Below are 15,364 nucleotides of genomic sequence, written 5' to 3'. Positions count from 1 at the left end.
TTTTTTCCCCTCTATAAATCTAAATAATCATTTAGCAGTCTACTCCCCTGTACAATCCCAAAGTAAATGGTAAATAAGTATTATTTGCACTATTTGTTAAAGTGCAAACTTGGATAAAAGAAATTTTAAACCAGATGTGGTGGTACAGGTCTGTAATCCCCAATACTTGGGAGGTTGAGGCAGGAAGATGAGAGTTCAAGGTCAACCTGAGCTACATACAGACTTTGTCTCAAAAGAAGAATATATTTTCCCTTTTACTTGTAAGCCATATTTAAAGAAGAGTTATTTGTTAGGGGAATCAAATTTTAAATGAGGATTTTTTTCTTGAGACAGGATCTCACTATAGCTCAAGCTAGCCCCAAACTCTCAATCTTCCTGCTTCAGTTTCCGGGCTGGAATGACAGGCATGTGAAATGTATTTGGTTTTTTTGAAAGAGATGTTAGAGTTGGTCTAATTTAATTCTTTTTTATAGGTGAGAAAACAAAAAGTTGATAGAAACTGGGGTGAAGCTCCTAATTTACCCTCGGGTCAGTAATTTTTCCATAATACCACAGGACGCATGTGTGTGTGTGTGTGTGTGTGTGTGTGTGTGTGTGTGTGTGTTCCTATTTTTATTTGGATTGACACTCTCATTCCTGAGCTGAGCAGAGCAGCTATAACTCTGTTTTTGGTTTTTTTTTTCCTGAAACAGGGTTTTACCATGTAGCCCAAGCTGGCCTGGAATTCATTCATTCATTCATTCTTTTATTTTTCTGCAGTACTAGGGTTTGAACTCAGGACCTCATGCTGGCTAGGCAGATTCTCTACCACTTGAGCCACTCCACCAGTCCTTTTTTGTGTTGGGTGTTTTCAAGATAGGGCTGGCTTCAAACCAGGATCCTCCTGATCTCTGTCACCTGAGTAGCTAGGATTATAGGTGTGAGCCACTGTCACCTGGCAGTCCTGGAATTTCTGATTTAGAAATTCAGTTTATTAGCTAGGTATGGTGGTACACACCTGTAATTCCAGCACCCAGCAGGCTGAAGCAGGAGGATCATTAATTCAGTCTGTCCTGGGCTACATATGGAGACCCTGTCTCAAAAAGCAAAAAGAGCTGGCGGAGTAGCTCAGGGAGTAGAGTGCCTGCCTATGAGTTCAAACCCAGTATTAAAAAAAAAATTCACTCAAAAACTAAAAAAAAATTCAATTTACTTTTATTGATATTTAATATCTAGCAGATGACTACTCTAGTATTTTATATCTGGGATTATAGATTGGAGACACTCAGAAAATTTCTTTCCTTTAGAAAATTCTTGAAAAGTATAGATAAGCTTGACAAAATTATGATTCGTCTATTTTTAGACATTTTAATCTCAGCCAAGCTTAATATGCTCCCCTAATTATAGAGATATATTTTCCAAATTACAAATCAAGACACATGGTCTAACACATGGTCCTGCAATTCTTCGCGTTTGGTACAGTAACATTTGCCCAATGGTAAGACATTATGCTTCTGGGACACATGAAAAATCAAGTGTTTCTCTTGTTAAGCCATTCCCAAAATATCTTACCTAGTTTCTTGCAATTTCTGTGCTCAACTAATTACAAAATTAAAAATAACTCATTTTCATTACAAATAGGATGTTCATCATAGAAAACCAAAAACATACAAATGAGAACAACGAAGAAAACACTCCATGAATAATTTACAGAATATTTTGATGCAGAGGAAGGGGGCATTTTAATTTTAAATGTTTGCCATATTTTCACAATTCAATCCCACTCCTCTCTGTTTGGAACTAGAAAACCAAGCAGCAATCACAAAACGGAATGCAAAGAGTCACTGAGTCAAACTTCTATGTTCTTAAAAAGCGCTGCCCCGGGGTTTTGGGAATCGGTGCGATAAACGTGAACGCCGTCACCTGCCCAGTCCCCACCCTCAGGCCATTCCACTACCCCATTTCTTCTCCCCTTCTCGCACGCATTGAGACTTTAGAAATAGCCTTTCTCGAGGCGGTTCCTTCTAAAAGAGGCAGAAGGGCAGGAGAGTGGGGCGGAGTGGAGAAAGCTACGTCCAGATTTTGCGTCCATAAAACGAAAAGCCTCTGGGCCCCACAAATAAAGCGAGTTTGTGCCCGAGTTGCACAGCTGGTCTGCACTGGCCCCGCGGACGCCCCGCTCCCCGTAAGCTGCGGTTTAACTTCCTGATGCTAGGTTGAGAATGCAGGCCCCACAGTTTTGAGGGGAAGGCGGCGCCCCAACTGGTATTTTTCCAGGAAGCGTTCCTTGAGTGCAGAGGACAGGGAAGAGGAAGGCCAGGCGATGGGCGTTTCATTCATGGCTTCTCTTTCTCCCCCATCCCTCGGCTCCCCCTGGACTTTCTTCTTTTCCCAGTCCGAGTTTGACGTCCGTCTCTTGGATACCAGACAGCCAATCGCATGGTTGCTAAGGAACGAGCGCAACCAATCAGGCGTCGTTGCTACCTGTGAGTAATATTTTTAGCTGAGAGGAACTCCCCATTCCACTCCCAATGTAACTTGGTTGTATTTCTCTGCTGCGGGTTGTGGAAAAGGCGCTTACCTGTCCCCGAGTCCCTTCCTTCCCCATCCCCTAGATAGCCGCACATAGTTCAGTTATCCTACACGCATCACCGGAAGGGGCTGTGTTTATTCTGAGCATCCGTGTTAAAGCCCTTGAAATGCATATATGCATATACATATATATACATATATATATATATGTATATATATATATACTCAAGACACGCAGTTTGTCATCGTGGGCGCGGAGGCCTGACCTGGGATATTTGGAATAAAATGCGATTCTTCTTATGATCTCTATCTCCGAGCTGTTTTCTGTCCGTCTGGGAAGGTCTGATGGGGACTAAGGAGGCAGTTAAACTGTCACCTGGGCGGAAGGTGCAGCAAGGTGGCCTCCTTTCCCCACCCCCAGCCCGGCACGGCAGCTTTGGGTTCTGCAGTTGCCACTCTCTGGGTGGCAGTTGGCCTAGGCCCTGAGAGAATTAATATTCAATGAATCGGGCGCACGAGTCCCGGTCACAGTTCGCTCTTTTTCTAGACTCTCCTGGGGTGGGCTGGAGACCGACTTGATAGCTCGTCCACGAGTGGGCTTTTCCTCGGCCACAGGGCCACTAGAGTAGGGCATTATCTGTATACCCGTCCCTCTCTCTCGGGGCCTTGGCATCTCCTCTCCATTGTCCCCCACCGCTTCGCCACCTGCTCCGCTCCCCTCCCCCTTCTCCTCAGCGCTCTCCGCTGGGACCGAACGTCAGCCGCCCCGCCCTACCCCTTTCGCCCTCCGGCACGTCTCTCCTCCAATCCTTTCCCAAATTTTCTCTTAATCCCGCCCAAGTCTCTCCAGATTGCAGGTTCATTGGTTATTCCAGAGCCCAGGGGTGTAGCCTTCCCCACCCTGCCGTCCGCGGGCCGTCAGGACATGGGCAGGCGGGACTTGGCCAATGGCGTCGGGGGGCAGGGCAGGGGCGGAGCCAGCCGACGAGGTCCTGGGGTGCGGGGCGGGGAGGGTGGGGAATGGTTACGCCGCCCGGAGCTGTGTGACGCGGGCGGGCGCGCGCACCCCCACGGAGGGGATGGGGGGCAGGGAGAAGAATATAAAACGAGAGGCGGGGCGCGCGCCGCGGCAGAAGGAGCGAAGCTCTGGCCCGGCGCGGAGTGGGCGCAGTACGGGGACGCTGGGCCGGGGCACCGGGCTGTGTGGAGAAGTAAGCGCGCTCGCCTAACCTCCGTCCCCGTCACCCCGAGCCAGAAGCGGCGAGCTCCCGGGGCCCGTCCGAGGCCTCTGTCCCCCGTCCGGCGGCAGCGGCGACGCCTTGCACTCTGCCTGCTGGCTGCTCTTGACCCTCCCGCGCCCCCGCCCTGCCGCCCCTTCTCCCCCCGCCCAGCCGCGGGTCGGTGGTGGACGCAGCTCCGAAGCAGCCCGTAAGTATCGCGGGGCGGCGGGCAGCGGACGGAGGCGCCTAGGGAGGGGCTGCGGCGTCGTCGAGCCCGGACCTCGGGGACGGCGGCGTCGCAGCCCGGGTGCGGAGGGGCGGCCACCGGGACCTAAGGGGAGCGGCGGTTCCGAAGGTCCGGCCCGAGACGTGGGGCTGGGCCCAGGTCCGGCGGCGGATGACCGGCGACGGGAGGCCCCGGGACGAGCGGGGGGGTTGGGGCGCTCGGGAGGAGCGGCGACCTCGCGGGGGGCGCTGGAATCCTAGAGGCCGGTGGCCACCGAGGCTGAAAATGGTGCTGGGGAACCGGTGCTCCCCGGGCGCTGGCCGGGTCCCAGGAGCTGCGGGCGGGGGCGGGGAGCGGAGGGTCAGGTTACGGCGGGGGAGGGGAACGGCTGACCCGGCTCGGGCGGGCGCCGCGACCTGCCGGGTGCCCGGGATCGGCGGGGACAGCTCGCCGCTCCATTTCCCCCGGCCATCGTCCTCCCGCCGCAGGCCCGTACTCGTCCTCCTCCTCCGCCGCCGCCTCCTGCTGCTGCCGTAGCGTTGGGCTCCCGGGGCTGTGAGCTGAAATGTAATGAGAACCAACTGGCTGTTTATGTAATTCTTCACACTCCTGTCGTAAGGCGTTGCTTTCAAACTACCTTCCACCGAGCCCGGATTTCGCTCGGCTGCACCTTAAAGCAATCGAGCTTCATCAGCTGCCTTTGCCTGCACTCGGGCTTTCGGCTTGCAAAGTGTTGGTAGTTTAGGAGCAAACGCGGCGATTCTTTTCCCTTTGTCACCACGAACGTGGAAAATGGAACAGACGGATTAACACTAACTTGATTTTTTTTTTTAATGCCCCTTTGAGTACAAATAGATCTCCTTTGGAAAGATCTTCTGTTTGCCCTTGATCTTTTCTTATCCCCACCCAGTGCTGATCCAGCAAACGTTTAAAGGTCGACCTTATCATACATGCCTCTCTCCCAGCTGGTCTCTTATCGGGACAGGGAAGGAGGCGGCTTTTAAAATCGGAGTAAAACTGAGAAACCCTGCCCTTTAAACAGAATAATCAATGAGTTTTTAAATTGATTGTTGCTTTTGTTATACTTGCTGCTGAAAAGGAATTTCCAATTCGGCAAGAACACAATGCTGAAAAGATAAAAAGCACAGAGAAGTGCAGTTATTATTTTGTGTGCCCTTAGTGTGTTTAAGACCACAACTATGTGGGATAGTTTGATTCTTCTACCAGGGTGACAGTTCAATTAGTACCTTTAATTTTAGCATCACGTCTTTGAAAATTAAAATAATTTTCCTAACTTCTCAGATTTCTAAATGTTTAGAGCAGACTCAAAGCAAAATTATCTAAACTGAACTAAAATACAGAATTCACTTTTAAATTAGTGAATAGCAATAAAAAATTAATGATTAGCTTCTAAATGTGGCATATGTGTGTTTATGGAGGGGGATAATGCTGAATACAACTTCCAGTAAATATTTTTGTGAGAGTTGAAGGAAGAAAAAGAATACATACTCTGGAGCTAGATTTCTTTTTAAAGTTCTATACAGAAAGTAAGTAATAGGGTTTTTGAAAAGTACTGTTGTTTTAACTGTTACTCTTTGTTTTCCCATGAGATTTTGAACTTTGATAAACAATTAGCTATTGTATATTTCTGATTTTGTACTGATTATATTTTTTGAGAATGTCTATTAGACATTCTAGACATTCTCAAAAGTGAAATTACTCTAGGGATAAATTTAAAGAGTCATAAGACATTACATTTATCTTATTTGGGCATGTTTGCTTTTGTTTTGTTTTGTTTTCTTAAAGGAACAAGACCACTCAAGGTGAAGGATAATCTACTAATACCAGCACTTTGAATGAGAATTTGTTTCTCTGCCACAAACTGAACTTTTTTGTTTTTGTTTTTGTTTTCCCTTGGTGGAGGAGTTGAAACAAACCTAACTTTGTGGCATAGCAGCTATGCAGCTTGAAATCCAAGTAGCACTAAATTTTATTATTTCATATTTGTACAATAAGCTTCCCAGGAGACGTGTCAACATTTTTGGTGAAGAGCTTGAAAGACTTCTTAAGAAGAAATATGAAGGGCACTGGTATCCTGAAAAGCCATACAAAGGATCAGGGTTTAGATGTATACACATAGGCGAAAAAGTGGACCCGGTGATTGAACAAGCATCCAAAGAGAGTGGCTTGGACATTGATGATGTTCGTGGCAATCTGCCACAGGATCTTAGTGTTTGGATCGACCCATTTGAGGTTTCCTACCAAATTGGTGAGAAGGGACCAGTGAAGGTGCTTTATGTGGATGATAATAATGAAAATGGATGTGAGTTGGATAAGGAGATCAAAAACAGCTTTAACCCAGAGGCCCAGGTTTTCATGCCCATAAGTGACCCAACTTCATCAGTGTCCAGCTCTCCATCGCCTCCCTTTGGTCACTCTGCTGCTGTAAGTCCTACCTTCATGCCCCGATCCACTCAGCCTTTAACCTTCACCACTGCCACTTTTGCTGCCACCAAGTTCGGCTCTACCAAAATGAAGAATAGTGGCCGTAGCAACAAGGTTGCACGCACTTCTCCGATCAACCTCGGCCTGAATGTGAATGACCTCCTAAAGCAGAAAGCCATCTCCTCCTCAATGCACTCTCTGTACGGGCTGGGCCTGGGCAGCCAGCAGCAGCCACCACAGCAGCCGCAGCCATCCCAGCCACCGCCACCACCACCACCGCAGCAGCAACAGCAGCAGAAAACCTCTGCTCTTTCTCCTAATGCCAAGGAATTTATTTTTCCTAATATGCAGGGTCAAGGTAGTAGTACCAATGGAATGTTCCCAGGTGACAGCCCCCTTAACCTCAGTCCTCTCCAGTACAGTAATGCCTTTGATGTGTTTGCGGCCTATGGAGGCCTCAACGAGAAGTCTTTTGTAGATGGCTTGAATTTTAGCTTAAATAACATGCAGTATTCTAACCAGCAATTCCAGCCTGTTATGGCTAACTAAAAAGAGAGAGAAAAAAATGTAAAGTTAAAATGCACGGGCCCAAGGGGGACCTTTTTTCACCTCCTTGAGATTTTTTTTTTTTTTTTTTAAAGCTTATAGTAAGGATACATTCAAGCTTGGTTACAAAAATAAAACATGCATCATTTTTCATTTGCCAACCAAGCACAAAGTTATTTTATACTGACTGTATATTTTAAAGTATACTCTCAGATATGGCCTCTTACAGTATTTAAGATATAGCAAGGACATGGCTGATTTTTTTTTTTTTATAAAAAATTGGCACTAATAAGTGGGTTTATTGGTCTTTTCTAATTGTATAATTTAATTTAGTACAAAGTTTGTAAAATATCAGAGGAGATATATATTGTTTCTACGACATGGTATTGCATTTATATCTTTTTACTACAGTGATCTGTGACAGCAGCAGCTTCATGTTGTATTTTTTTTACTGAAATTGTAAAATATCCATCTTAAAGACATCAGCTATTCTAAAAATTGTGTACAGGATATTCCTTCAGTGGTGGAATTAAAATGTACGAATATTTGCTTTTTCAAAAAAATGTATTTTCTGTTAAAGGTTTAAAGATTTTTGCTATATATTATGGAAGAAAATGTAATCGTAAATATTAATTTTGTACCTATATTGTGCAATACTTGAAAAAAACGGTATAAAAGTATTTTGAGTCAGTGTCTTACATGTTAAGAGGGACTGAAATAGTTTATATTAAGTTTGTATTAAAATTCTTTAAAATTAAAAGTGCCTAATGTGTGGTCTTTGTCTTTAAAAGGTTTTCCCAAAATAGTATAACTTGTCCAGTGATTGGAAGAGTTTCATTTTTTAACAACCCTCATCTGTCCATGTCCATCCCCCACGACAGGGATGTTACGTTAAGACTTGTCAACCCTATGTTAAAGCACGTTTTAAAATGTCATGCTGACATCTAGGAGTGAGTTGTGATGCAGTGAGTCTCACTTGTGTAATCCGACAGCATTTATTTGAAATTGTATATGGGGAGAGAGCATAGGAACATTTTTTGGTCTTTGTATGGGAGATGCTGGAGCAGCTGACCTAACTGGAAAAGATGTAGGCCTTTTTACCAACCATTTTTTATATTTGGTATATATTATAGATAGTAAGGGACTTTATGATATTTCCATTCATGTCTGTAATGTACTTTGATCGTACTCTGTTTGCTAATCCTTATGCTTAAAAGTTCGGTCACTGTATGTAGCTAGAGAATTTATGGAACCTAGTTACACTTGGATAGGTCCAAATGTTAAAATATATTGAACATGTTAAAGCGTACGCTGTATTTTCTGCAAGTGATATTCAGCTTGCTGGTTTGGGGGGCCTTACAGATCAGTTACTGATAATGTGTCACATTGTAGGGTCTTGGTAAGGTTGGGTTTTTTTTTTAAAAACTTTAAAAAAAAAAAAAAACCTTTAAAAGTAAAAAGATGATCAACTAGTAGAGCGCCTGCTTAGCAAGTATGAGGGCCCTGAGTTCAAACCCCAGTACCACCAAAAGAAAAATGAGACCTTTCACTGTTTAAAAAGTCCATTGATACAGTGTTGACATAGTATTGGTGAGAAAATTGTCTTGGACTAGAAATAAGTAATTCTGTGCTTGTATAGTAAGAAACCAGTGTGGTCTGGGTTACCAGTGAAATAAATTTGGTCTCAAATGAGTTTTTGAGACAGCAGTCTACAAAAGCCTTTTGTCTCTTACCCATGCAGTGTAGAGCAATAAAAAGTTTTAAGGAAACAAGCACTGGAAATAACAGAGCCAGGCTGTTCTGTCAGCTCCATGGTGAGGCCTTTGTCCTTTGGTGGACAGAATGAGGCTATGAAGAAGTATTGGAACAGTGAGTGGAACAGGCAGAGATCTGGTCTGCCAAGACTTACCACTATGCCTTTGTGATCATGAAGTTTGAATCATGAGAGTAATTGGGAATGGTTTTAAGCACTAGGTGATAGAAATTTCTGTGAAAGCTAAAGGCTTACCTTGGAAGAAAACTGCCTATAAATGCAGAAAGGCTGCAGTGCACATACTTTAATGAAAATCAGATAAAGCAGCTACACAGTACATACACAATAGAATTTGTAACGGTCCAGAAGACTAGTACACATTCAAATTTTAACTATTGAGCTTAATGCATAAATGTTTCAGATCTTAAGAGTTCTTAAGTTTCTTCTTGGCACTTAAGATGTTATTTTGGCACTTGAGAAGGATCAACTCAAAATTTTATCTTGATTGGTTTCATAGAAACCAATTTGAGCTTGGTGTTCTTGACTTTTTTTTTTTTTTTTCTTTTTAAAGAATGAACAAAGCCCTGTTTTCATGCCTTTTTGCTCATTAGGGATGGAAATTATTTAAAAGGTACTTGGGTCTAGCACATCTAGAAAAGCTTACTTCTTAGTCCCTAGTCTTTTTCTCTCCACTGTGCCATCCGCTTTTGGTCCTCTGCATGAAGACTCTTGATGACAGTTTGAGGAGTTATTTTCATAGGCCTTTCCTATCTGTGGCTTCTGTGACTGCCCATGCAATAGTAGTTTCTGAGTGCCTTATCCTGGTGTGTGACATGCTGCCTTAGAGGTAGCATAGCTCACCTATGAGTGAGAAAAACTCAAAAAACTTTAGATTTTAGTATATTTTACTGCGTGTGCCTTCTCTTCTCTAAAATCAGGTGTGGTGTGAAATCTTTGAACTCAGGGCCTGCCTAGCAAGTGTTCTTCCACTTGAGGCACACCTCCAGCCCTTTTAGCATTGGTTATTTTTGAGAATCGGGTCTCACTTTATGCGTAGGTAGGCTTGGACTTCCATCCTCCTACTTGTGCTTCCCTATGTAGCTGGGATGACAAGTGCACAACACTGGGCCCAGCCATTGGTTGAGATGGGTCTCACAAGCTTTTTAGCTTTTTGCCCAGACTGGCCTCACGCTGTGATCTTCCAATCTTTGTCTCCCAAGTAGCTAGGATTACAGGTGTGAGTCACCATACACAGCTATGATTTCTTTTAGAATTACTTTGAAAAGCTACCTTAAAGGCAAACTTTTATAATACATGACTTCCATATATATGTGTGTGTGTTGTGATAAGTGATCTTTTTGCTTTTATTTTAAAACATGAAGGAACCCAATGACCTCTTATTTTAACTCAAAATATTTTGAGTTAAAATTAAAAAAATGGTTACATTTTAGAAGCATAAGCTATTATGAATAAACTCACCTGTGTTTCTATCAGTTTTGAGCATGTTTAAGTTGCACAATTAAACAGAAAAGCCCATTTTAAAAATAGCCCTGTAGAGTTTATGTAGCTTCTATATGGATTAAATCTTGTTATACTAAATTGCCTCTATTTAGATTTTTGGATTAGAATTTGGACCAAATACTGCTGACACTTGGATGGGCTTGTGGAGGTTTAGGCTTGGGTAACAATCTTGTCAATGGAATTTGACTTGTAAGTAGCAAGCCTAACTATTTTCCAATATTTGAGTTTTAAGATTTTATATAGGGCAGGCATGGTGGCTCATGTCTATAATCCCTGCTTCTTGGGAGGCGGAGATCAGAAGGATTACAGTTTGAGGCCACCCCAAGCAAAAAGTTCTTGAGACTCCATCTCAATCAGCAAGCTGTCGCACAACTGTGTCGCACAACTGTGACCTCAGATGCACAGGAGGAATAGGCAGGAAGATTATGGTTCAGGCTGGCCTGGACATAAACACAAGAACCTATCTGAAAAGTAACTGAAGGGCTGGCAGTGTGGCTCAACTGGTAGAGCGCCTGTCTAGCAAGTGCGCAGGCCCTGAATTCAAATCCCAGGCACAGGTATGGTACCGGTGGGTACACGGTTCCAAGAAGCCCACTGTGAGGAAAACCTGTGCATGCTCAGGGTGCATAGAGCTCAGTGCTTGATTCATTTCCCATACTCCTCGCAATGACTGCGGAAGACACAGCCACTCAACGCTTTATCACTCCAGTTAAGCACGCTCACTTTCACCTTGCTTTTGGGGAGGCAGATTTTCACAAAACTAAGGGCAGGGAAACACTCGGCAGATCACAATGATTGAGACACGACTGACGGTAACAGGACTGATCGAGAGCTTCTCCACTTCAACTGAGCTAGGTAATGTGCCTGTGGGAAGTGAAGATTTGTCTTCTTGTTAACATTTTATTGTATAACCTGTTATTTGTATCAACAGAGAATTAAAATTCGACAGTAACATCCTAAAAGCTATTCTAGTCACACGTTAGTGATAAATACCACTGAGTTCGGCTTTCTAGCTTTGAGGCAGTGAGAGAAACCAGTGTTCAGCATTCATTTTCATCCAATCAGCAAGTTGATTTAAACCCAGTAAACTAGTTGGCATGCCTTCTGGGAGCAGCCAAAATATGTTTGCTAAATTAAGGTATCCGTGCTGTTGTGAAACAGCAGATTTAAACAAATACCAGTCCAGGGAATAGGAGTTGCTAAAAAGTAGTTTTGGTGGTGCCTGTGTCACATGGCTAATGGTGCAGGTAGAAAAGAAGAGGAGGTTTGCTTTACCGAAGGGAAAAACGTTGAAGACTTGGAAGGAAAAACACATTCCGTCTGGCATTAGAACTTACTTCACTGATAAAATATGACCAGTGTGCAGAGCAGAGAACAGGTGTAAAATATTTTTAGACAAACCTTGACCGATACCGTAGGTCGCATCCCTTCTGTCTATACACTCACCAAATGTTTCAAAAATAATGAAATTGTGGAAAAACCACATTAACAAAATGAGCTAGACATTTAAAAAAACTGAATGCTAAAGTCAAACATAAACTTCCTTCGCAGCCATCAGGTTGCAGCTATTTTTAAACGCTGGTTCTCCGCATGCCCTTCTATAGTTCTTGAGGTCTCTTTCTCTTCCTTCCTTAGAGCTGTTGAGAGAGCTGGAAAAATATAGCATCAAAGACTCTGGGAGTGTGGAGGATGGGTTGTGTTTCCCCCTAAAACCAGATTCTGACTTAAAACAAGTACATACCGTGTGTGTGTGTGTGTGTGTGTGTGTGTGTGTGTGTGTGTTACTGGAGTTTCAACTTAGAGCTTCACGCTTGCTAGGCAGGTGCTCTACTGCTTGAGCCATACCTCCAGTCCTTTTTCTTTCTGGTAATTTTGGAAATAGAGTCTTGCTTTTTGCCCAGACCAACCTGGACCACAATTGTCCTTGCCATAGCTGGAATGACAAGCACACAACACCACAACCAGATTTTTTTTATATTTAGATGGGGTCTCTCTTTTTGCTCTGGCTGGCCTGGAACCTCCATCCTCCAGATCTCAGCCTTCCATATAGGTTGGGATGACAGGCTTGAGTCACTTGTGTTCAGCTAAGTCCTTTTAGGCCAAAAAGTATGACAAAATAGACATGCGTCAGTCTGGCCTGGTTTCTAACAAATGAGTGGAGTATACACCTATGACTTCTGGATGTTGGAAGAGGGGAGTACTATCAATATGTCAGTGTGGTGTAAGAAATTGAATCCCAGGACCATGCAAATATTGTCTGTTTTAGTACAAGTTTCAGAGACCTTGTGGCACAGGTTCAATAATTTCTAGGCATGGTCCCCTTTTTCTGTTTTTCCCTACAAGTACTCCTTTCAGATGGCTTTGTCTTGCCACCCCTGTATCAGCCATCAATTCATTTCTTGCAAGAATCAGGGTGGATTTTGTTTTGTTTTGTAGTGAGCATGCCTGCTCTTTTTTTCACTGTGATTTTCCACACGTGGCAACTTGCCCTCAATGCTCTTTTCCTCAAAAACACTCTCCTTGCTTTGTGAACTACCTGCCTTCCTAAAGTTCTATGAGCCCTGGTGACTTACTTTCTGCTAACTCCTTTCAGTTTCCAGGAAACATGATGGGGAATCACTAAGCCATTTCAATACCATGCTTAAGATCGCTTCAATCCCTGGGTGGCCTTTCTAGAAACTAAGGTATCACCAGTGGCTCTTTAACTAACTAGACTTTGAGAACGACCCAGTTTCCACACAGCTGTAAAGGATTTTACCTGAGGAAATTGCATCATTCTGATTCTTAAAGATTGCAAAAGAGGAAGGGAGGTTTCTTTTGGTTTTTTGTTTGTTTTTTTGTAACTTAGGAAGAAATTTTTTTTGGAAAGAGTCTCTAGTTTATTATCTGAACTGCAAAAGTTTAAAGAACTTTTCAGGTCTTATATAAAAAGAATAGAGAGATGGAGGTAAGGTCTATCTCCCAGGAGCAAGTGTCTGCCAGGTGAGAAGGGGACCAGGGTGTTTGTCCTTTCTGCCTTTCCTTCAGGATCTGGGAAGGATGGAAAGAACAGTAGAGGAGAAAGCTTGGCACACACAGGACTTGCCCTAGAGATTGGCTTCTCTTGGTGGAGGCTTTGCAGAAGTTTTGAGACCCATGACAAGTGCCTTTTGTCCAGGCATCTATAGTTCCATGATGACTTGTGTCTTCTCCCAGATATTGTAGGAAGGTAGGTAGCTGTATGTGCTGTCTGCTCAACGAATGGTGATTTTGACACTGTCACAAAGTCGAAACTCAAGAGGGAATGACCCACCTCAGAAACTCAGTAGTAACAATCGACAGGCATATAGCAATTACTGTATGTTAGATATTGTTTTAAGCACTTATGCATATTAACTCAGTTCAACTTTGTGAATCCTCTGAGGTTATGCCATTGCCCCTCCATTTACAGTTAAAGAAATGGAGGCAGAAATCTTGTGACATCAGAGCCATTAGAGAGCTGGGATTTGAACTGTGGGATTCTGTTTCCAAGGGCCCCAGTGTTTCATCATTACACTGTACTCTCCTTTGCAATAGGGTCAACTTTATAAAGGCCCACCGTTAATTATTTGGGAGGTCATATAATTGTACTTTATGTCAAGTTTCTCTCTCAACTTAGTGATCTCAGTTGGGCACAATTAAGACAGCGAAATCTGTTGAAAGATATTTTTGTTTTGTTTTGTTTTTGTGGTATTGGGGTTTGAACTCAGGGCCTCACACTTGCTAGAGGCATGCTACCACTTGAGCCACTATACCTTTTTTTATGTTGAGTATTTTCAAGACAGGGTCTCAAGAACATTTTGCCCAGGCTGGCTTCAAACCACAGTCCTCCTGATCTCTGCCTCCCGAGTAGCTAGGATTATAGACATGAGCCACTGGTGCCGGCTTTATGTGCTAGTTTTATCTGTGAACATCCCTACTGCTCCCTGGATGACCAGATTCTTTGAGAAGTAGCTCTACATTGCACTTCACATACTGAAGCCTTTGGTCCTGGACTTTACTAGGGTTATGTCGACTCAAGTGACTGCTCTGGATTGAGATTCCATTCTTGTTCCTAAATTCTTGCTCAGACAGGGGAGATGTGACTAAACAGCCACCGTGTTTATCCGCTCAGCACATTCATCGAGCACCTGCTGGGTTAGGAACCAGCGCTGATACATATGTATAAACATTTGGAACCTCTCAAGGAGCAGAGAATAACACATGAGCCTAAAGGACCATGATACACATGAGAATAACACATGAGCCTAAAGGACCAAGGATTTAATGGGTCATGAAGAATGGATCAAGTGTTCACTAAAGTCCCCGGGGAAACCTGGGCCCCTTCCAATGTACAGCTCCATGAAGGGACAGCCAACTGGGAGGAAGGACTCAGTGGTGGCCCTTTCTCATCTGACATGTGCCCAGTAGGAGTGAGCGCTGCTAGCTCTTGGGTGGAAGACACAGGGAAACAGAACCCAAGCCCCTGCTGCCAGCCATCACTTTTGGAGAAATTGCCTTCGTACTTAGATATTTTAACTTATTTTTTCACAGTTTCAAGCTTTGTACAAAAACATTATGAAAGAGATGGTTTAGAACTTCTTTATTCTCCAAACCCAAAGGTAGGGCTGGAAGGACAGGTAAGAAGTCCAAGGGCAGAAGTAGCAGTAGTGAGAGAGGGATTATTAGGTTGTATAATTAGAGCTGGGGGTGGCTCTAATTCCTGTCCTTCAAGTTTAGTGCCTATCCTAGAAACCTCCTCAGGCTACAAGCTCCCTCTAGGGGTCATCTTACTTGCTTTCCTACCTTTAGTGAAAAGACCTTTGTTTGATTTTGTGAAGTCAGCATTCACAGCAGGTGCTGCCCTTCCAGAAATTGGTGTTGGTAGAAAGTACGAGTTCACTGCACAAACTCAGACATCCCCAGGTCACTCCCACGTGCCACCCATGCCACTGCACCTTGCTCCTGGCAAAGGTGGCAAGTCTTTGTGGAGTTCAACTGCTCCCATTCCCAGCTTGGTTATTTGGATGCTTGAAATATTTTCTAGTTGGAACATAAATTAATGAGTGAGGCTTTGAGCTGAGTGTGGTGATACACACTTGTAATCCTAGTACTTGAGAGGCTGAGGCAGGATTGTGAATTTGA

The 15,364-nt window shown here is 43.8% G+C and overlaps 1 protein-coding gene across 2 annotated transcripts; it reads left to right on the top strand.

Annotated features, from left to right (window-relative positions):
• Positions 1–3,625: 3,625 nt before the first annotated feature.
• On the top strand, positions 3,626–7,218 carry Tob1 (transducer of ERBB2, 1). Of its 2 annotated transcripts, none has more exons than XM_020156276.2 (2): positions 3,626–3,939; positions 5,764–7,218. In XM_020156276.2, exon 2 carries the CDS (start codon positions 5,917–5,919, stop codon positions 6,949–6,951), a length of 1,035 nt encoding a protein of 344 aa, XP_020011865.1. In that variant the 5' UTR covers positions 3,626–3,939; positions 5,764–5,916; the 3' UTR covers positions 6,952–7,218. The 2 variants fall into 2 exon arrangements, with proteins under 2 accessions (XP_020011865.1, XP_073902150.1); XM_074046049.1 differs by having other exon boundaries at positions 3,652–3,722.
• The last annotated feature ends 8,146 nt before the right edge of the window (positions 7,219–15,364 follow it).

Source organism: Castor canadensis, chromosome 11 (genome assembly GCF_047511655.1).
Source record: "Castor canadensis chromosome 11, mCasCan1.hap1v2, whole genome shotgun sequence".
NCBI lineage: Eukaryota > Metazoa > Chordata > Mammalia > Rodentia > Castoridae > Castor > Castor canadensis.
Note: the sequence above shows the minus strand (reverse complement) of the source record. Positions and strands in the feature narration are given on the sequence as shown.